Source organism: Aedes aegypti, chromosome 2 (genome assembly GCF_002204515.2).
Source record: "Aedes aegypti strain LVP_AGWG chromosome 2, AaegL5.0 Primary Assembly, whole genome shotgun sequence".
In the NCBI taxonomy this organism is placed as follows: Eukaryota; Metazoa; Arthropoda; class Insecta; order Diptera; family Culicidae; genus Aedes; species Aedes aegypti.
Window position 1 is genome coordinate 367235729 of NC_035108.1, and position 22450 is coordinate 367258178.

The 22450-nt window shown below is 39.2% G+C and overlaps 2 protein-coding genes across 5 annotated transcripts; one reads left to right on the forward strand and one right to left on the reverse strand.

Annotated features, from left to right (window-relative positions):
• The first annotated feature begins 395 nt into the window (after positions 1 to 395).
• Positions 396 to 4787, forward strand: LOC5577625 (cell division cycle protein 23 homolog). The gene is made up of 2 exons (XM_001656569.2): positions 396 to 1681; positions 4012 to 4787. The coding sequence occupies exons 1-2, from the start codon at positions 565 to 567 to the stop codon at positions 4746 to 4748; spliced, it is 1854 nt and encodes a 617-aa protein (XP_001656619.1). The 5' UTR covers positions 396 to 564; the 3' UTR covers positions 4749 to 4787.
• A 6904-nt stretch (positions 4788 to 11691) lies between these two features.
• On the reverse strand, positions 11692 to 21401 carry LOC5577626 (CD63 antigen). 4 transcript variants are annotated; one of them, XM_021846557.1, is made up of 8 exons: positions 21237 to 21401; positions 20706 to 20871; positions 19391 to 19476; positions 19123 to 19311; positions 12358 to 12534; positions 12186 to 12288; positions 11976 to 12118; positions 11692 to 11907 (listed from the first exon to the last, which is right to left on the reverse strand). In XM_021846557.1, exons 3-8 carry the CDS (start codon positions 19454 to 19456, stop codon positions 11836 to 11838), a joined length of 750 nt encoding a protein of 249 aa, XP_021702249.1. In that variant the 5' UTR covers positions 19457 to 19476; positions 20706 to 20871; positions 21237 to 21401; the 3' UTR covers positions 11692 to 11835. The 4 variants fall into 4 exon arrangements, with proteins under 4 accessions (XP_021702249.1, XP_021702248.1, XP_021702250.1 ...); XM_021846556.1 differs by lacking the exon at positions 20706 to 20871; XM_021846558.1 differs by lacking the exons at positions 20706 to 20871; positions 21237 to 21401 and adding an exon at positions 20663 to 20687.
• Between the last annotated feature and the right edge of the window lie 1049 nt (positions 21402 to 22450).

Below are 22450 nucleotides of genomic sequence, written 5' to 3' on the forward strand. Positions count from 1 at the left end.
CTAAAGCCAAGTACGGACCTGAAACGTAAATCAATCAAGTAAAATTTCTCCTTTTTACCAAAGTAATTTTGACAGCTGATTCAGTTTGAGCGAAATGTCACTTTTACTTGCGGAATAATTGAGCGCCACATTTTTCCGTTCGGAAAAGTGACAGCTCCCTTTGATTTGTATGGCAGGCGTTACCGACGTTATGAAATTAGCTCTACTTCTCAGCTGCGTACAGCTAAAGTAATTTCGGTAGCGGAATCATTCCTTGACCGTTTCTTGTCCTATCCTTTTGCACAGTACTTATGATCAGCGTACCGGCCATAAACCAGAGTGGATTTAGATAAGAGTGGCGTCAATGTCAAAATTGGAACAGCGGTGAACTGTCATTCCCATACAAATCCGCGTTCCAATTGAGCAGGAGACCTGTCAAAATTGGAACGTGACGTCACTCTTGTTTACAGTCACTCTACTCTAAACGAATTCTTGGTGGGATTCAAAACAAATCGCGAGTTTTTCGTGGAAATTAAAAAGGTTTTTGCTGTAAATCGTGCTTTAAAATTATCACTGGGTTCAATAATGAACGAAACATTCTCCATTAACCTGAAAGACGTGAAGCAAGACCTGTTGCTCGGAATCATCGAGTGCAACAAGCGCGGCCTGGTCCAAAGCGCCAAATGGCTGTCGGAGCTAAGCCACGGACTGACGGATGTTTCGGTGAGTTTCTCGGGGAAATCCTTCGAAAATCTGCACACCGGCATCGCAGAGGAAGAGTACGATGACTACGTGCTGGCAAAGAGTTACTTTGACGTGCGAGAGTATGATCGGTCGGCGTACTTTACGCGGAATTGCCAATCGCCGGTTCCCCGCTTTCTGAACATGTACGCCACTTACATGTCCAAGGAAAAGAAGCGGCTGGATAATATGAGCGACAATTCGATAGTGAATTCCAATAGCCACGTGAAGGATTTTTCGGAGCTGCTGGCCACGCTTCGCGCGGATCATGGACAGCGCAAGCTGGATGGATACTGTATGTGGCTTTATGGGGTCATACTGAAGAAGCTGGATCTAAATCAGATGGCGGTCCAGATCTTTGTGGATGCCATCAATGCAGAACCGACTTTGTGGGGAGCTTGGCTGGAACTCGCTCCGCTGGTAACGGATAAGAATATGCTTCAGAATCTCAAATTGCCGAACCATTGGATGAAGCAGATATTCGTCGGATACACGTACATTGAACTGTTCTTGAATGACGAGGGAATCAAGATCTTTGAGCATCTCCAAAGCGCGGGATTCGGAAAATGCATATTCATCCCCACCCAGCTGGCGATTGCGTTCTCCAACAAGCGAGACGTGGACAAATCGATAGAGATATTCCGTCATCTGCACGAGGTGGATCCCTTCCGCCTGGATAATCTAGACTCCTACTCCAATCTCCTGTTCGTCAAAGATATGAAGACTGAGATGGCTCATCTGGCGCACAAAGCCGTCGACATCAATAAGTACAGTCCGGAGACGTGTTGCGTGGTGGGGAACTACTACAGCATCCGGGCCGACCACCACAAGGCCGTGGTGTACTTCCAGCGGGCGTTGAAGCTGAATCCGCGCTATCTGTCGGCGTGGACGCTGATGGGGCACGAGTTCATGGAGATGAAGAACACCAATGCGGCGATTCAGAGCTACCGGCAAGCTGTTGGTGAGTTTGAAAATTGTTTATGTTGAACTGATCGAAAGGATGTGTCTGAAACCGATTTTTTTTTCTTAAAAAAACTGCACTTCGGCAACCACTATTCAATAGATATGGTATATCCTCTCCGTGTGTTTAAAATGGCGGGATATTCAAGCTTCATCCCTGATTGTTTTCCTGTTTCAATGCCAGAGGGAAGTGGCCAACTCTGGCCTTGAAATAGGAAAACAAATAATTACTATCTGTGAAAAATCTCAAAACTTGCTGTGCAGTTTCAAAGCGCGCATAATTTTAATTTAGGACACACTAGTCCAATTGATGTGGGGACGGACCTGGTGTGGGGGTTAGAACACACGCTTCTCACGCCGAGGACCTGGGATCGAATCCCATCCCCGACATAGTCATTTATATCGTAAGAGTTATAGTGCCGACTTCCTTCGGAAGGGAAGTAAGGCCGTTGATCCCGAGATGAACTAACCCAGGGTTAAAAATCTCGTTAATAAAGATAGAAAAAAAAATAGTCCAATTGAAAATCAAATTACTCAGGACTTCGAAAACATTCTCAATTAAGAGAACGGATCCGAAAGATCCTGGGAGACTGGTTTGGAAAAGTGAGAAATATTATTAAAAAAATCAAAAATATGAAAGTCCCTGGCGATGATGGAATTTTCTACATCCTTATCAAGAAACTCCCAGAGGTAGCATATCATTTTTGGTTGATATATTTAACAAATGTTTACTGTTGGCATATTTTCCTGACAAATGGAAAAATGCCAAGGTTGTACAAATTTTAAAAACAGACAAAAATCCTGCAGAAGCTTTCAACTATCGTCCAATCAGTTTGCTTTCCTCTAACATTTGAAAAGGTCATTTTAAACAGAATGATTGTCCACATCAACGAATTCCGGATTCCGACATGGACAGGAGCATTCGACAATGTTTGGCATGAAGGGTTGATCGTAAAATAAAAAAAACTTTTATTTTACAACATACATTGTAAGAATAATCCAAAGTTATCTGTCAAATCGTATACTTCAGGTTAATTATCACAACTCTATCTCTTTGATTTTTAATGTAAGGCCGATGGTTGTTTGATTAGTTTTTGAATGGTACCATACCCACACAGTTACGGATCACCCACAGTGACGGATCACTTTGGCGTTCAACATCGGATAACTCGCTCAAAACATAAACTTTGACGTAAAACATATTTTTCCCATGTTATACTATTTGTCTTCTACCATTTGTAATGTTAAGCACAACATTCGACCGCTAAATAACGGTATATTTGACAAATGTTTAGTTGGTACCACACAGCTATCATTATATGGTCGTTTTCTGTAAGAAGTGCCGTCAGCATTCATAAGCTTCCACAGGTGGTAAAATACAAATGTTATAACATATTTTATGCTCGTTCGCTTCGATTTAGTATGAATTCATCTTTGGAAAACATTTTTCTTGATTGTTGATTCTAAATATTGAATATTAGCACTTCTAACTAGTGATCCATAATATGGACCAGGAAATGATCGTTTACCACGGTTATGGATCACTTCCAAAGAATGTAGATTTCTGCTATTCTGTGCATTGGATTCGACATTTTCAGACAATAGCACTAAGGATAACACTAATAAAACATCAAGGTTTGTAAATTTCATTTTTTAGCAGACAAAAATGGGTGGTAAACTTGGTGTATAGCGAAAACAGTTCATGTCTCAGTTACTACAATGCAGTATCACAAAAAAAGGCCATTTTACCCTTGTTTCCAGCTCTAACACTGCTATTTTTTGCAGTAATATATGACACATTGTTAACTTTCGCTATACCATGCAATACAGATGCATTGAGTTGAAAATCTCTTGATTTTGCGCACTGATCCGTAATATGTCACTTTTTGATCCATAATATGAAAATTGATCCATATTATGTTTTCAGGAACCGATACAATTTTTAATTTTTATGCAATTCTATGTAAATATTACACTCAAAACAGTTTGCTAACCGAGGTTCCAACTTGAAACGATTCAATTCGTGTTTTTGAATTACAATTTTACGTTTTCCATGCCGTTCTATTGAATTTTATAGGTTGGACTCCACACTATTTGATCCATAACTGTGGGGTCATGGTAAATGATGCACTGATTGTTTTTTTTTTTAACATGAAAGTATCCCCTGATCATGGACCTCAATATTCAAATCACTACTTCAAACTCGTGGTAACGATTTTAGGATACCATATCTTTCGAATGTCGGGTATCGAATCAAATCGTAATTCGTAATAAATGTTTCGGACATACCGTGAAACTATTTGAATAATGCTTACACACTTTCCTTCGCAGAGGTGAACCGACGAGATTTCCGAGCCTGGTACGGTTTGGGACAGGCATACGAAATTCTGAAGATGCCCTTCTACAGTCTACATTATTACAAGGCAGCTCAACAACTGCGCCCTTACGATAGTCGAATGTTGGTAGCGCTGGGAGAGACTTACGAAAAACTTGAAAAGGGCGAAAATGCGCTGAAATGCTACCAGAAGGCTTACAATGTAGGTGATATCGAGGGCGTGGCGCTGTACAACTTGGCTCGTTTGTACGAGCGGCGCGAGGAGATCGAAAAGGCCATTCCGGCGTTTTTGAGATTTTGCTCAGACGAAAAGGCTGTTGCAGATAAGAGCTCTCTTTGCCACGCGTACATGACGCTAGGCAATTTCTACGAGAAGAACGATCAATTTGATAAAGCCTCACACTTTGCGTACAAATGCTTGGAACACGAGGAGTCCAAACGTGAGGCGGAAGCGCTGTTGAAGACCATCGCCAACAAGAGGTCGCAAAAGGCTGCCGCAGCCGCTGCGGCAAAAGAGACTCCCTCTTCAGCAGATAAAGAGAAATCCACCGACATGGATCTGGAGGAGGTCGAGATGGATGAGAGCAACGTGGGGCGGATGGTGCACATGGTGATGGCTCAGGATGACATGCTGGTGGAGAACGATGAACCGGAGTTCCAGTTGGAACAAGGAGTGGATGATATATCGGCGCTATCGATCATAATGGAGCATGGTTCCGAAGGAAATGAATAAAGCGGTGAATTAACAATATGCAGGTACATTTTGTGTAAACACTGCATGTGGATTTGATTTTTCCGAAATTTTCTAAAACAATAATACAATTTAATTGAGCCATTATCGGGGCGTAGCCTGAACCCCGCTCTCCTGGCAGACGAAACAATAAGAAATCAATTGTTACAATTGTTGTTGTCGATGATAATATCTTAAGACCAGTCTTCTAATGAACAGAACCGATGTGCAACTTTGGTTTGAACCTTGCAACGCTTCGTTCCTGTACCAGTGTATCACGCCAAACCCGGTACACCCGATTCTGTTTTTGCACGGATTTATTTTACACGGCCGTGCAAAAAAAGTTTCCATACATTTTTTTTGCCCAAATCTTATTTTTGCATGAATCGTTGACAAATTGTGTTACTTTTTTTTCACGGTTTTTGATATTTTGAACTGAAAACTTTTTTTGCACGGTACGCATCCCCCGTGCAAAAACAAAATCGGGTGTACATGTGTACTTCGGTTCAAGCTTAGGTAGCAGACAGACAGAGAACGGTTGAAATACACGCAGATAAGTTTCTACGATCATACGGAACTTCTTGGTTTAAATCACAATACCCTTGAGGCTTGCATAAACGTTTTATGTAAGCAAATCAACAAAGATTAATATTTTAGGTAACATTTTGCGGTAACTTAATGAAAAAAAAAAACAAGAATATACTATATCATATGTGCGCTCAACGCGGACACATGGCCGAAAGGAATACTGTTTCGCGAGTTTGAAGACAGCACATCAAAAAACTTGTGGCTGCCACGCCAAAACACGCCTGCTATCCTGATTTCCCCAGATCCAGCCAGCTCGCCATTTTCAACTCCGGTATCCGGCATTGTACCGAGCTGTTAACACCTGAATGCTGTAAACCAGAACGCACTGTCTGTCGCATTATGGGAGCCCTCGAACCTCTCGACACAGTCGCGCAAGCTGCTTCCCGCCATCTCAGCCGTTCTGGTCCTGTTGTCGAGTATGGTAACAGGGTCTCCCAACCCTCTCACACAGGCAAGTATTCATCGTTTAGTAGCTCTTCTCCGCTTGATCAGTTCTCACGTTCTAGCGCTGTGGATCCCTCTGCCACCACGAGTAATCGCTTGTATAGTCAAATCGCTGCGACCATGGCCTCCTCATATCTGGAGTCCGCCGACAATTATCTCATTTCCATCGACGGCCCTTCAATAGAAGCTCACTGCGCAACCCAGCTATCTTCACAACCAGGACGCACTGTATACAGCTTTTTGGAAGCCCCTGATTCCTCTAGCGAAGTCGTGCCATCTCCCGCCATCGCTCAGCACAGTCGTCCTGGTCCTTTAGCTAGATGCGGATCAGGGGTCTTCCATCGCGCACTCACAGGCAAGTACATTCAAGCCTCTGTTCCTTCGTCGCCTGATGCGCCCTCAATTTTTAGTATCAACGACGATATTTCAACTTCATCTGCTGCTGGACAACCAGAACGCATCGTAGAAAGCTTCATGGAAGCCCTCGATCCCTCCGCTACAGTCCTGCCTCTTGCTGCCCACGTTCATCACAGTCGTTCTGGTCCTGTAGTCGGTAACGGAGAGAGGGTCTTCCAACAACCCGACTCTGGCGAGTATTCACCTGTTTCAACATGCACTCATTCGACACCTGACGCACTATTGCATTCCAGAATAAGCGAACCTTCGGCAGCGACTTCGAAACTAGACATCGTTCTGTACTACCAAAATGTCGGCGGCATGAATACAAGTATCGACGATTATCGCTTAGCCGTCTCGGATGCCTGCTACGATATTATCGTCTTAACCGAGACTTGGCTTGACTCTAAAACGCTTTCTAATCAGGTATTCGGATCCGGTTACGAGGTATTTCGTTGCGATCGGAATCCAAACAATAGCTGCAAACGCACCGGAGGCGGTGTTCTTGTGGCGGTTCGCTCTGGACTGAGAGTGAAAGCTCTTGACAACGGCCTGTGGAGGTGCTTGGAACAAGTCTGGGTATCTATCCAGTTCGACGGTCGTACATTGTTTTTGTGCGCCTTGTACATTGCACCCGATCGGGTGCGCGACGTCGAACTTATTAATGCTCACTGTCAATCTGTGTTCTCTATGATGGAGTCAGCATCTCCGACGGACGAAATAATCATTGTCGGTGACTTCAATCTTGCTGGTGTTTCGTGGAAACCGTCTCACAGCGGTTTCCTCTACCCGGACCCCGAGTGCTCGTCGTTCCATGCCTGTGCGATTAATCTGTTGGATAGCTACAGTGCCGCCACATTGACTCAAATCAATCACGTTGTCAATGAAAATAACCGTAGTCTGGATCTATGTTTCGTGAGTTTCCAAGAAAAAGCACCAATAATTTCCGAGGCTCCGTGCGCCTTAGTAAAAGATGTCGCTCATCATCCTGCGTTGATGATATCTATTGAAGGCTACCAGATATCCGAATTCGACGATCCTCTGTTTCGTACAACTTTGTGAAAGCCGATCATCGTAGCATTGCAGATGTCCTGTCAAGTATCGATTGGGCAACTATTCTTGACCCCCACGATGTTGAAGTCGCTGCAACTACTTTTTCAAATGTTCTCTCATATGTCATCGACAGGCATGTACCAAAGCGCATACATCTTCAAGACGCACATCCTCCCTGGCAAACAAAAGAGCTTCGCCAACTTAAGTCGCAGAAGAGAGCCGCTTTAAGGAAACTAACAAAGCATCGAACGCTTCCTCTAAGGGACGATTATGTGAGGATCAATAACGAATATAAAAGATTAAGTTGCTTATGTTACTCTCAGCACCAGCGAGATATAGAGCTTAAACTTAAAAATAAGCCCAAATCCTTCTGGAAATTTGTAAATGAACAACGTAAGGAATCTGGCCTTCCGTCGTCTATGGAGCTGAACGGAGAAATCGCATCTACCACGCAAGAAATCTGTCAGCTGTTCGCTGAAAAATTTGCCAACGTTTTCAACGATGAGGGCATCACCGAGGACCAAGTAAGCCGCGCAGCCAGTTATGTTCCTCTGAATGGTGAATCGTTGAGTGCTATCGACGTACAATTCGACACGATCACCAAGGCCACTTCAAAGCTCAAATCCTCAAATAATCCGGGGCCAGACGGTGTCCCCTCCGCACTCCTGAAAAAACACATCGACAACTTGCTAGTTCCTCTCCGTCATCTTTTTCAAATGTCGCTTTCCAGTGGCACTTTTCCGTCCTGCTGGAAAACCGCGTACATGTTCCCAGTACATAAAAAAGGAAGTAAACACGACGTGAATAACTACCGAGGAATTGCGGCGCTGTGTTCCGTCTCGAAACTTTTCGAGCTTGTCGTTATGGAACCTTTGCTCTCACACTGTCAGCAGTATCTCAGCCCCGACCAGCATGGTTTCACTGCGGGCCGGTCAACTACCACTAATTTACTGTGCCTCACATCCTACATCACTAATAGCATGACGGAACGTACGCAGACGGATGTCATATACACCGATCTCTCTGCTGCATTCGACAAGCTGGACCACGCTATCGCGATCGCAAAACTCGACAGACTTGGTGTCAGCGGCAATTTGTTATGTTGGTTCCGGACGTACCTCACCGGTCGTCAATTATTGGTTTCAATTGGCGATTTCAAATCCAGTAGCTTTTCTGCTTCTTCTGGCATCCCACAAGGTAGCCATTTGGGTCCGTTGATCTTTCTGTTGTATTTCAACGATGTTCATCTGCTAATCAAAGGTCCTCGTTTGTCTTACGCCGACGACCTAAAAATGTTCCTACAGATCCGCTCTACAACCGACTGCCACTTTTTGCAACAACAGATTGACGCTTTCGCTAACTGGTGCTCTCTTAATAGGATGGTAGTTAACCCAGTCAAATGTTCAATTATAACGTTCTCACGACTGAAGCAGCCGACCCTATTCGCCTACAGTCTGTATGGGACGATTATCGAACGCGTTAACCACGTGAAAGATCTGGGTGTCATCATGGACTCACAATTGTCTTTCAGGCAGCATGTGTCGTACACCGTAGACAAGGCGTCCAGAACCCTTGGATTTATCTTCAGGATCGCCAAAAACTTCACGGACATCTACTGCCTAAAGTCGCTTTATTGCTCCCTCGTTCGTTCCACTCTGGAATATTGTTCTGCAGTCTGGTGTCCTGCATACAACAACGGCGCCGAGCGAATCGAGTCGGTTCAACGCCGCTTTCTACGTTTTGCGCTTCGCAAACTACCGTGGACGAATCCGTTCCGCCTACCTAGTTACGAAGGCAGATGCCAACTAATAGATCTCGAGCTACTCCGCACGCGAAGAGACACAATCAGAGCTTTGACGATCGCCGATACGCTTCAGGGACGAATAGACTGCGCATCAATCCTCGAACAAATCGACTTGAATGCTCGACCACGACTGCTCCGCAATAGTTCGCTCCTAAGGCTTCCTCTCCGACGGACGAACTACAGTACTAACGGTGGGATCAACGGATTACTGAAACTTTTCAACCGAGTCGCATCAATCTTCGACTTTCATCTCACTCGTGAGTTCTTACGTCGAAGATTTTCATCCTTTTTTGCTGGACGAAACAACTGACAACGGCTTTGAATGTGCTTTAGATTAAGTTTTACCTCTTGACATCCATATGTGTTATTTGTAGATTTGACCTTTCTTGTCTCGATTTGTATGTTTTTAACTACCAACATCATTGGGGCCTCACTTTGCCTGTTGATGTAACAAATAAATAAATAAATAAATAAATAAATAAGACACGATAAGTAGAAATTTATAAGCGTGGATTTCAACTGTTTTCTGTATGTCCGTTTTGTACCATCGTTTTGAACCTCGGATGCAACCGAAAATTTGATCCCCGGTTGCAATTGAGATACAAATGGAACGGTTTTCAAACCGGCGTTTGAACCGATGTTCACTTTACACATGTTTGGACTTAGGTTCAAGTTCAAGCGTTTCGGTTTGCACACGAGTACAAGGAGAGTAGAAAACCGCCTGAACTAACGTGTTCGGTGTTCGTTTTGGAGGACTGCTTAAGACATTTTTGATTACTCCTTATGGTTTTGTTCTATGATTCTGACTTTTATAGATTCATGTAGAAAAATTTTGAGGGTTGTTTTTCCTAGAAAAGTCTCAAGTTCTTGAAGAATGCCTTGAAAAACCTACAAGCACAAATAAACAGACGTCACACTCTCATCGCTGTCCATCGACCAACTTTTTAACGATCGATTCGAATATATGGTAGGTGGTCAATCGACCACCCGCAGCGCTCGCGTCGTTTTTGTTCGTGTTTAACATTTGCACACTACCGCCACCTGTTGGTCAACTACAGTAGTTTTAGCATTGGGCGTACATGTTTTCGCGACTATGATTTTTATCGAGATTTGTTCTCATCGTTTTGAACCTCGGATGCAACCGAAAATTTGCACGAAAATTTGATCCGCGGTTGCAATTGAGATACAAATGGAACGGTTTTCAAACCGGCGTTTGAACCGATGTTCACTTTACACATGTTTGGACTTAGGTTCAAGTTCAAGCGTTTCGGTTTGCACACGAGTACAAGGAGAGTAGAAAACCGCCTGAACTAACGTGTTCGGTGTTCGTTTTGGAGGACTGCTTAAGACATTTTTAATTACTCCTTATGGTTTTGTTCTATGATTCTGACTTTTATAGCTTCATGTAGAAACATTTTGAGGGTTGTTTTTCCTAGAAAAGTCTCAAGTTCTTGAAGAATGCCTTGAAAAACCTATAAGCACAAATAAACAGACGTCTCACTCTCATCGCTGCCCATCGACCAACTTTTTAACGATCGATTCGAATATATGGTAGGTGGTCAATCGACCACCCGCAGCGCTCGCGTCGTTTTTGTTCGTGTTTAACATTTGCACACTACCGGCACCTGTTGGTCCATCGGCCAACTACAGTGGTTTTAGCATTGGGCGTACATGTTTTCGCGACTATGATTTTGATCGAGATTTGTTCTAAGTGTTACGTCTGTTTCTCTGTGCTACAAGTATTCTGAGTTAAAATTTTAAGAAAATTTTGACTAATTCCTTTGAGAAATATTTGAGGAATCGACATCTCCCATATACAATTTCTTCTCAATTTCCGTCATTTGGTTATTAGTATTTTTTGTTGAAGTAAAATATGGACTATACAATGTCAGACATTGAGGAAATTCCCTGTTCTTTAAAAATAATTATATAAATCGGTTGAGTTGATCATACACATTAGTTGAGTTGTCTCCAAAACATCTGTAAAACACGAAATGATATTTTCTAAGTTTTCAAAATCTTTATACGGCAAGTCATACCGAGTAGTGTCCGGTTCGGGTATTGCGGTTACGAAAAGAGTATCGGTCATGTGCACACGTATTCATTTCAAAACATATCTTTATCGTTTACTAAAACGAATCATTTTCCATATCCAAATTCCCAGTGTTTTCTTATGGAAGTGCAGAGGACTCCTTGGCTTCCATAAAGCAAATAATCAGTGCTGGGAATGGTAATAATTTCGCCAAAATAACGTGGCACTCTCACTACAGTAGTTTAAAATCGTAACTCTCATCAAGTAACCTATATTGGGTACATGAATTTCTTTAAATCAGTAGTGTCATTGAAGGCTCTAAATGCGGGAAATGCAGCGGGAAATAGAACATTTTTCTACAGTAATTTTGGGTTGCCCTTAGCAACGGGTGTTTTGCAATTTTCAAGGCTCTTTGCATACAGCTGCGATGGGCGTGAGTTTCACTGGCGTCGCTGACTGTGATTGGCTTTGTTTGACTACTGTAGAGTGAATTTCAGGTTATTTCCCAACCCTGCCAATAATTCGTCAAAATTCCCCTCCCATTCCCAAATTGACCTGCATTCGGATGCAGCCGGTGCCGTTATTGTTTGTTTTAATGTTCGAAGCGTTAATAATCAAACTAGTAAAAGCCTGATATGATGTTAACTGTATTTATACATATATTATATTCGGTTGCGGTAAGATCACATTGGATAATGATTTCATTCACACCATCAGTAACATGCGCGATTGCCAGTCACGCTCAATTGCACAGTCTTTCCTCTAATATTGCACTAGAATCCAGTATGGCCTTGCTGCAGTTTGATTTGCTTCGATAGATAGCATGCAAAAAGCACTCCGAAGAACTGGAAAAAAAAATAGACTTAGAGATCTGCGGATTCATTTTTTTGAAAATATTAAAATGTTTCCTTACCTGTATAACCGCAATAGCAATTCCGGCCGCTCCCAAGCTTACCGCGTGCGCCTTGATAAAGCTTCCAAACGAGTTAAGGCAGCCTGTCGTGCGTAGTGTTTCCTTGTGGTCGGGGTCCATGCAACGAACCGTTCCGATGGCACCTGGTTGATAGAAGATTCCGTTTCTGCGATTCTGTTAATTCAGTGGTAATTCATATATCGGACTTACCCGTGGTGGTTCGACAGCAACTCATTGGCAAAAATGTGTCATTGAACAGCTTGTCGTTAGTTTTACCCCAGTCGGAAGCATTATTGACTCCACAGCAGTCGAACTGAAAGATTCATAGGCGTACAAAATAAAACTTGAGTTGAATACTATCTGATTCGAGTTTCATACTCACATCAACTTGGATCTCGTCCCAAATGTAGGTGATCTCATTGCTCGTGTTGCCACCGTACTTGCCCATGGAGCTTTGCAAGGTGTTGGAAACCAAATTGTAGGTGTCATTTCTTAACACGTAGCCACTGATGCCGGCCGCCAGTTCCAAGATAAAGATGAACACCAACAGGATCGAAAACTATTGAGAAAAAATGCTGTTAAGAAGGGGTACTGCATCCAAAGTAAATTAACTGACTTCCAAATCCAAATTAGTGTTAGAGACTCAATGATTAACGATTTTTTTATGCCCAACTGAAATCCGGATCCACAACGAATGTGGCAAAGAATCTGCCAAATATTATTTTGAAATTCCCTAGAATTTTAGTAGTTCTTCTGGCAAGATCCTTGGCAAAATTCTAGGGAATTTCAAAATAATGTTTGGCAGATTCTTTGCCACATTCGTTGTGGATCTGGATTTCAGTTGGCCTAAAAAAAAACATTAATCATTGAGTCTCTAACACTAATTTGGATATCCAAATAAATTCATTCACAAAAGATGAACAATGTATTTGATACAATTTATTCAGGAGTTCCTGCAGATATTCCTTCTGATATTTTCCCAAAAAATATCAGAAAATATTTTCATTCTTTCAGAGAATTCCTCCTGGTGTTTTCTTAAATATTCCACTAAGAATACTTTAAGGAAATCATACATGAATTGTACTTGAAATGTATAAAGTTTGCTCAAATAAACATAGAACTTATCTAAGGACACTACCAAATGTTATCACGGAATTCCAGAAATTCGTTTTGGCATTAGAACTTTTTTTGAATTGCTTCGGAGGATTCTTTAAGTGGAGATCTCAGACATTTGCTTCGGTTAACTTTTATTCAGGGTTTGTTTGAAGAGGAAACAATAGAGTAGAAGTACCGGTTCAGTAGATCACATTCACATGATAGATCTACATGCATTTACTTGTCCAAGTTGATTCAAAACATAACAAAAACAATTAATTTTCCTTAAAATTTTAACTCCCATACACCTAATTCAGCCAGGGCACTCTTAATTTGGCCAATCTTATGAGTAATCAATGCGATTGGCCAATTTAGGAACCGAAGTTATATGTCTGGCCGAAACTGGTTCTGGTAGCCTATATTGACCAACGGGATTTTTAAAGCGAAAAAATGGTTTTAGCTCAGTTTTGATATTTTACACACATTATATGGATTAAAAGCTTGCATTTGACATATTTGCAGTATAAATACGGCTTTCCATATAATTTTAATTGATATTTTCTCTTAGGCTGGCAAAAACCGGTGCTTTTACCCTACAGGAATTTGTTTAGAATTACTTTTATCCATAAAGGAACGCCGGTTCTGCTTCCTGAAGTAGAGAATGCTGGAGAAATCCTTGATGAAATTTGTGGAGAAATATTTTCCAAAATTGTGATTCCTTGTGTTTTTAAAAATCATAGAGTGGATGTACCCGTTTTCACCATAGTACTGATATTCGTCACCCCAGATCATATACCACTTTACAATGCAAATAAACATAAATCGTTTAGTGTTCAAGTTCATTCAATCACTTCAAAATAATGTGACAACATTACCAGACAACTCAAAATTTTTTGAAAAATTTATGAAAACCATCCATTATCCCTAATATTATTACTCCCTTGCTTCTTGTTTCGTCATGATGTTTTTGAGCTCGCCTTCCATAAGCAATCAATGTAGATGCCGAATTTATGAACCTTAATTTAAAATATGGTTCAATCTATAAATTTTAGAACAAAGCAATCGATTAATTATTTTCCGGAGCTTTGTTCACCAGTTTAATTAGAAGAATTAGATTTGGTATTATCTATTACAAATAATACTGCACTAGGTATTGACAATATTAAATTTATAGAACTCAAAAATTTACCCTATGAAGGGAAAGTTTATCTACTTGCAATCTACAATTCATTTCTCTTACAAAATGTTATTCTATTAGATTGGCGTTCAGTTAAAGTAGTTAGTATACTTAAACCAGGAAAAGATGCTTCTTTGGCTGTTAGTCATAGACCAATCAGTTTATTATCATGTCTTCGTAAACTTATGGAAGGAATGGTATTAAATCGTCGTGAGATATGGGCTGAACATAACAATATTTTATCTCCATGTCAATTTGGTTTCAGAAAAGGACGTGGTACTCGTGATTGTACAGCACTTTTGGCTTCACAAATTGAACTTGCTTTTAATAAAAAATAGGATACTATTTCTACTTTCTTAGAAGTGTCTGGGGCTTATGATTCATTTGCTTTTCAATAAAATGAAAACTTATAAAATTCCCTATGAAACAACTTATTCTCATTCAAAATTATGCATTTTTATCACAATGGATCGTCTAAAATTACTCGTAATAGTTATTTTGGCCTTCCTCAAGGATTTTGTTTGAATCCTTTTTTGTACAATTTATTCACATATGATTTTTCATCCAAATGATTGTTTTTTAGTTCAATTCGCTGATGATAAGGTTATTTCCTTAAGTGGACATAATAGAGAAATCATACGTCATTAAAAAGACAATTTACACCGTCTTCAGCCAAAGGCTGCACAGACTGAACAATCACGAACATTAGGCAACGGACAACACGGAACACCCAGTAGCCCAGTGATGAATTCTTCGTTCGACGAAAAGTTTTCACCGACTGGAGTGGGAATCGAACCCACACCTCGTGGCACAATACGCCTAGACGACTGACGCCGCTAACCACACGGCCACGAAGCCCACAAATATGCAAATTTGTTTAGATAATATTGGCTCGTGGGCTTACGAGAATGGTTTTACGTTTTCAGTGCAAAATACAAAATATATTATATTTTCCGCAGTAAGTGTAGATTTATTTCTTAACATGTATTTGAATACAAGTATCTTGGTATTTGGTATGATTCAAAATTAAATTAGAACTTCCAAATTAAATACATTTAGAAAATTTGTTCTAAAAGGATTAATTTTCTTCGTACTGCATATTACTGGTACTTGGTGGGGTGCTCATCCTTCCCATATGATTATTCTTTATAAAACAACAATACGCTCAGTTTTAGAATATGGTTGTTTTACTTTGGTTGTGTTACTCAAGCTCAATTTTTCTAAACTTGGTAAAATTCTTTGTAGTTGTATCTTTCACTTGCTTCTGTCTACCACTCTTAATATATCACATTTGATCTATCACTTTGCATAGCCGAGACGGACAGAAATAAACCGTTTCCCTACACTTCCATTATTTCACCATTATAGCACGCCTTTCCTTGCGCCTGATACATAGGCAGTCTGCTAACCAAATCAGCAAGCCTCTCTGCCATTAAAAAAATACCCTACCCCTTCACCCTTCCCGCATGAACTGGCATAGACGCAGTGTTATATACGGTCTACCGTGGGAGCCAGTTGAATGCATCATCAACTCCTTCCCCTTCCCCTCATTGGTCTGCATTCAGACGTGGCAGGCACCATTATTGCCTAAAAATAGAAGATCACCAGCACTTATACACTGAGGGTGTCTGTTAATCCAAAGCAGTCACCTGGTTGGTTCCTTGTGTAAGTGCAACTGATCTGGCTATACTGGAGTAGCAACCACGGGCGGCCAATCAAGCTCAAGCTCAAAAAATTCGATTTCGTTGTTTAAGAATTTGTTTAAAATTATACTAAATCTGTTGAAATTTTGGCAGGAGTGGTTCCACTCAAAATTCATTTCCATGAATAAAATTGTAAATTTATTATTCAATATTTCACAAATCAGCATGTTCTTATTCAAATTTCAAGTGATTTACACGGAATAAATCCTACTAGTAAAATGTTAAACTCATTTAATCATTGTTCTACCGAAAACATATTACCTGGTTTTCCAAATACATTTTATAATTGTGATATTAATGTACATTCTTTTCAGACCTTTGTTGATAAATTTTTACATTGGGAATTAAATCAAATACCAAGTAATTTGTGTGTTCGATATGCCAAACTATTTTTTGAACGGAAATTTTGTGGCTTTAACCAAACATTTGTTTATTACACAGATGGATCATTAATTCAAAATAGTGCAAGTTTTGGAGTTTATAATATTGATGCAGTCCATTTTTACAAATTGAAATCTCCTTGTTCTATTTTTGTAGCTGAATGATAGCATTTTACTTTACATGTAATATAATAAAGGATCATCCTCAAAATTTGTTCGTTATTTGAACTGATAGTTTGAGTTGTACTAATTCTGTCGAATCTTCTAAATTTAATTTAAAAACTCAATATTTTAATTTCATAATTTTAATTTCATATTTATGATTAAATTTGTTTGGGTTCCATCCCATAGTCATATATTTGATAATGAACAAACTGATTATTTAACTAAATTAGGAACTAATCGCGGAATTATTTATAAACGAAATATTTTTCATTCGGAATGTTATGCTAAAATAAAAAAAAATGCTTTGGATTCTTGGCAAGCTGATTGGGATTCTAGTGATAAACATAATAGAGTGATTCAGTGAAGAAAATGGCCTACCCTTGTACCCTGCAATCATCCCCATTTTTGGTTACTTCTATTTAAAGAATTCGGCTCTGGTATGGATTTATTTTTGTAACGTAATAAGAAAAGATAAAGAAGTTTTGTGGCCTTTTGAGAACGATTTCGAATTGATATCACTCAAAGGGGGTTTCCTTCTTTCAAAATTTTTAGATCAATAAATAAATAAATTTTAAAATATGGCGAATAGTGGCGAATATGATCCAGTAATCATCTTCCCTGATAACATACAAAAACATAGTTTCGCACCTACCCTAGTATTCATGGAATAACTTGAGTTTTCCCTAGAAGAGCTTCTGGAGGCAGTTCTGAAAAAAACTCTATAGGAATCCGGAAATAAAATCCCATGGTATTATTTATGGATTCTTGATTCAGTTTGACTGTCAAAACGATGTTTCTTAAAAAAGTGCTTTTACAAAAGCTGTTGCAAATATACTAAATTACTAACTTTAAAAAGTAGTGAAACATAAATAGTTGATTGTTTCTGAATAGCTAGAACAGGTTAGCACATTAGATTTAATTAAAATGAAACGCATTTTTGACTTCATTTTGTCACTTGAATGGTAATTCTTTAAAAATTGTTGAATAATACTTTTAAGGTCGTTCGCACTCTCTGATGGAAAACATGGACATATTTCACATGATCACTACATTTACAAGTATTTGAAGGTCTCTATTTTTAGTGGGAGGTCTTCAAATCTCTATTTTAACCAAAATGGCATATGAAGACTCTGTTGTCCTTATTGTGCTTGCAGTAAATCCTGGTTCAACATTCTAGAGTCTCCAGAGAAAGCTTCAGATATGATTATGCGAAGTTCTCCAGAAATTTCTTTTCAGATTCATCAAGGGAAAGCTGCAGGATTTATTCTAATGATTTCTAAAAAAATCTTGAATATTTTTAAGGAATTCTCCAGGAATCCGTTTAGAAATTACTGTATAGATTTCCTACTAATTCTCCTAGAATTTGCTCCACGAAATCTTGGAGCACTCTAACTAATATCCACAAACATTTTTGATATTTTTTTCCAGAGACTATCCACATATTTTCTACTAATTTTTGCATCAATTTCTAGATTTGTTTCTCAATGATATTGTACGGTTTCGGACTGGAATTCGAGAAATGGACTGTATTTATTAACGAAAATTAACAGTTTTTTATTAGCGTCGCGAGTTGCGTGTTCATAGCGCGGCGAACTTTCGATTACAGAGAGATACAGTCAAGGTTGCGAAGAAAATTCAAAAATACACTTCAATGTAGAAATATGCAAAAATAAAAGAAAGTATGCTACTTTTTGAAATGGCAGTTAGTCTGAACAGATATCTTTCAACAATTCCTACAGAAGTTTCCAAATAAAATTCCAAACGGTTCATTCATTTTTGAAGAAATTCGTCCAACTTTTTTTTCAAGAATTTATACCTTGATTTTTGTAACTATTCGTCCACACATTTTTATATAGATTTCTTGAAGTATTAATCCACGGTTGCTCCAAGGAATTGCTTCAAAAATTTCCCACTAGACAGTTTTCAAGAAATATCATCAGAGAACCATGTGGGGTATTACTAAGAGATTAGATTGGTTATTTTTTAGTTATCTAAGCAATTTTCGTTAGAAAATTACTAAGACTTCCTCAAGAGCTCAGTAGTTCTTTCAGAGATCCTGTAGGACTTAATCGAGGGTTACTTCATAATTTGCTACTGTTTCATCTGAGATTACTTAAAAAAATCTTCCGGATTGTTAAAAAAATATCTTGTAACGTTTCCTCGACATTTCACTGGAGGCATACTCGGAATAATGCTGGATTAATTCTTTGAAAACTTTCTTGAGAAATTACTGGAAAACTTTCTGGGAAAAAAAATCTGTGGAAATCTGAGGATGAATCTCTGAAGTAATACCTGAATATATACTTAGAGAAACTTGTGGTTATAATCTTTAAGAAGTCTCTAATGACAAAGCTGTGGAGATCCCATTAACTCACTGAAGAAATTACTGGTTAAATTTTCGAGGATAAGCATTTCTGACAGGAATTTTGGAAGAATTCCTGACGAAATCTCTGAGGTAATTTCTGTGAATCCTTTGAAAAATTTCAGATCAAATTCTTGACGGTCATATTCTATTCTCTTATCATTTAAAACCTGTCAGATTTCTTTTTGTTTTTTTTTTTGGTTTCAGTTTAGTTTGTTTTGTGAATATTTTTTGAGGCAAAAGTATCTTCAAAACTTCCACTCACCGTCAACGTCATGCAGTAGTTCTCTTTGTAGGCCCCGCAGCATCCGAAGAATGCAATGATGAAGATGAAACTGCCAATTACGACCAGGAAGGTTGGCACGCTGAAGAACTGTGGATCCAAAATCTCCCTGAAGTTGTGATATGCACCTTGCACGGTGAGGCCAATGGCCATAATTGTGATACCCGTTATCTGCAATAGAACGTTAAGAATCAGACGACAGCCCATAATGGATGTTGCAAATATGTTTTTTTTTCTGTCGTTATCTTACCACAAAAAGAAAGTTAAATAGAAATAGGAGATATTTCACCAGGTTTGCGCTGGTACTGAGCGACATCTTGTCGGTTGCGATGGTTCCTGTTGGAATGAAGATCAAAACGACGTGTTATGAATGTCTGACCATATGTGTAGGTACCATATGAAACTGAAATCCGTAAAACAGGGCGTTTTTTTAAGAAATGTTCAGAGTATGATTAATTTCTCATGTGTACAAGTTTCGATCCCACACATCTCTCCTTTATCGTATGTCGGAGACGTGTAAAAATGTGTACAATCTTATCAATGATTTTCTTTGTAACAACCCCAATTTAAAGTAAGCTTATTCCTATCAACATTTTTTTTTTCGTTGTGATCGAGTTTGAGTTTGTAGGGTAAGTGTTCCCTTAGTTGTGGGTGTTCCTATAGTTGCGGTAGTGCCGTTTTCACTGATTTCATTAAACTAGCTACAGAACCGACACTGCCAATCGACGTATTGGCTTGTTGATACACGAAATAGTTTAAAAGAGCGTTCAAATTGCTTTAAAACTGATGAAATATCACTAAAATTGCTAAAACTGTTATTGCTTGTACCAATAGTTGCGGTAAAGTGTTCCTATAGTGGAGGATCCCATAAGAAAACCACGGATTCCGCAACTATAGGAACACACATTAAAAATATACCGCAACTAAAGGAACAGTGTACCAATAGTGGAGGTATTATTTTTCACTGACATGCCGTGGATTACTGCGATGAAATATTTTTTCTCATTAAGCCAATGGTCGTTACTTCCCGTTACAACACTAACATGTACATTAATTGCGCTTCTTGAATTTAGGCGGTTAAATGAAGTTCAATAGTGCTTAGTACCTCCACTATTGGTACATCTACCCTAGTTAAACTAAGCTATGCGCACAGAAGTTATAAATCATTAGAAAGACAGTTGGGAGTACATTTCCTGCTACAATATTCCCACCCCTTGCTAATGAAAGCTATAATAAAACTCAATGTACGTGCGATGAATGAATGTAGATCCGGAGAAAAGATTGATTAAATCGAACTGATTTTCTGATGCTTAGTAAACATTACTATTTAATAGGTATACATACGCCTTATCGGTCCTTATCAGTTACTCTGCCTACGCAGTAAAAGCTGTAACTTCGTGGCACTTTAAGACTGCTTTCTTGACCACATATACTTTCAATCTACCCTTTTGGCATACTCTTAATGTTTTAAATTCCAGTTTTCGTAGTACCTAATCGACGGTGGCAATTTTTTATGCTTCACCTGCATTCACCTTCACAACGTATCGAACACTTTTGACACTAACCGGTTCACGTTTTGTAGGTTGAATCCAGTTCAGGTTGGTCGATGGTTATAACCATGCGTTGACTGCTACTTTATGCTCTCTTTACTTGCACCGAGCACAACGCAGATGATTGATCCAATATCCCAAACGACCTTGAACTATGTTTGAGTTGCGTTGCAAAGTAGCACTATGGAGATAATTGTTACCAATTTTGAATTTATTCTCGAAGATATTGAAAAGTGTGGGTTCGCTATTTGTTACAGACGATCAGAAGGCAAAGCGTATATTTCCCTTATCTTCACACTAATCTATCTTATTTGCGAAAGTGATACCCACACACTAGAACGGAAGAACCTCACAGGTACGTGTAAATTATTCACGATAATATGGTAAATGCACACAATGGTTCTAATCATCTCTAGAAAACGATATCAACCCCTACGGTACAGTTCCACACATGTAATCAGGTGCCCAAGTGGCAACCTGTGTGCGGGTGTCCCAAAATATCGTTCTCAATGTAATGAACATACCACTTTCGCGGTCTACATGTACCTTTTTCCGATAAAAACAAGTGAATATAACAACATCCACCGCCCGATAACACTGCGCCACAGGTGAACAAATGAGCTCTACTGAGAATCTAAAACGCTTGTTTGCCGCCCGAATGTCACGTTTTACGTCCTCTCCGATGAAGCGATACAATACTACTGAACTGAATGTTGAAGCCACAGAAGCTCGGTGCTCCACCGGCCCTCGATAACATCGAGATATATGTAGCTTCATTGGTTATTGTCATTGTATAGTAAGTATGGGCATGTCTTGTCACTGAGTAAGGCAATGCTTATTTTTCTTTGTAAGTCAAATATTATTTTTTTTAAATAGCGGGATCACCCTAATTAATCATTTATCGCGTAAACCGTTTCCACCTGAAGATTTTTGGTAAAAATTTATGGAATTTTTTATAGTATTTTTCTCCACAATTATTAAAAGCTACGTGACATCTAATATCAAAAACAAAATTATTTACTTCTCACTGGACTTCTCTATGATCTTTACTTTGCTGCTATGGTAATCAACCGTACCGTTAATTTGGGTGAAACTGGTCAATTTGACATATGGGTGTATTTCTGAGTAAGTCTATAGGCAATTTTTAACTTTTATAAGCAACTTTAAGATTCTGAAAATACAAGATTTTTTTGAGAACTTTTGAAAAACTGGTGCAAAAATGTTGAGAAACAAATAAGTTATAGCGATTTGATTATATTTTTATGGTAAAAAAAATAAGCTGCTGGTAGAGGGGTTAATCATGTACCAAGTGGACCGTCTCTACTTAAAAATTTACTTAAACATTATGGGATTTTTCAGCTACTCGACATCCAATGCCAAAACCAAAATTATGTACTTCTCACTAGACTTCTCTGTGATCATTAATTTGGTGCTACAGTAATCAAATGTACTGTAAATTTGGGTTGAGTTATTAAATTTAACACATCAGTTCCGTATGGTAGTAACAGTCACGCAAAAACGTTTAGTTCCTGAGTAGAATTTGCTCATGGTTATGTCTGAAAGTTTGAAAAAAGTTTTAAAAAAATATTTGCTTGCTCTCAAACCTATGAAGAGCTCACTAATTTATTTTTTTGGCGCCAACGTTTCGATCACTAGTTGAATCGTCATCATGGATAAATAATTATTTGCGACTGTTCAAAACATTTTAGTCGCGAATAATTCTTTATCCCTGAAGAAGATCCAAATAGGGATCGAAACGT

Coding starts and splice junctions, on each gene's coding strand:
- LOC5577626 (XM_021846556.1), bottom strand. CDS start 19,456: ATGTCGCTCAGTACCAGCGCAAACCTGGTGAAATATCTCCTATTTCTA. Junction 12,289..12,357: donor GGGACGAGATCCAAGTTGAT/GTGAGTATGAAA, acceptor TGAATCTTTCAG/TTCGACTGCTGTGGAGTCAA. Junction 12,119..12,185: donor TTGCTGTCGAACCACCACGG/GTAAGTCCGATA, acceptor TCTATCAACCAG/GTGCCATCGGAACGGTTCGT.
- LOC5577625 (XM_001656569.2), top strand. CDS start 565: ATGAACGAAACATTCTCCATTAACCTGAAAGACGTGAAGCAAGACCTG. Junction 1,682..4,011: donor GAGCTACCGGCAAGCTGTTG/GTGAGTTTGAAA, acceptor TTTCCTTCGCAG/AGGTGAACCGACGAGATTTC.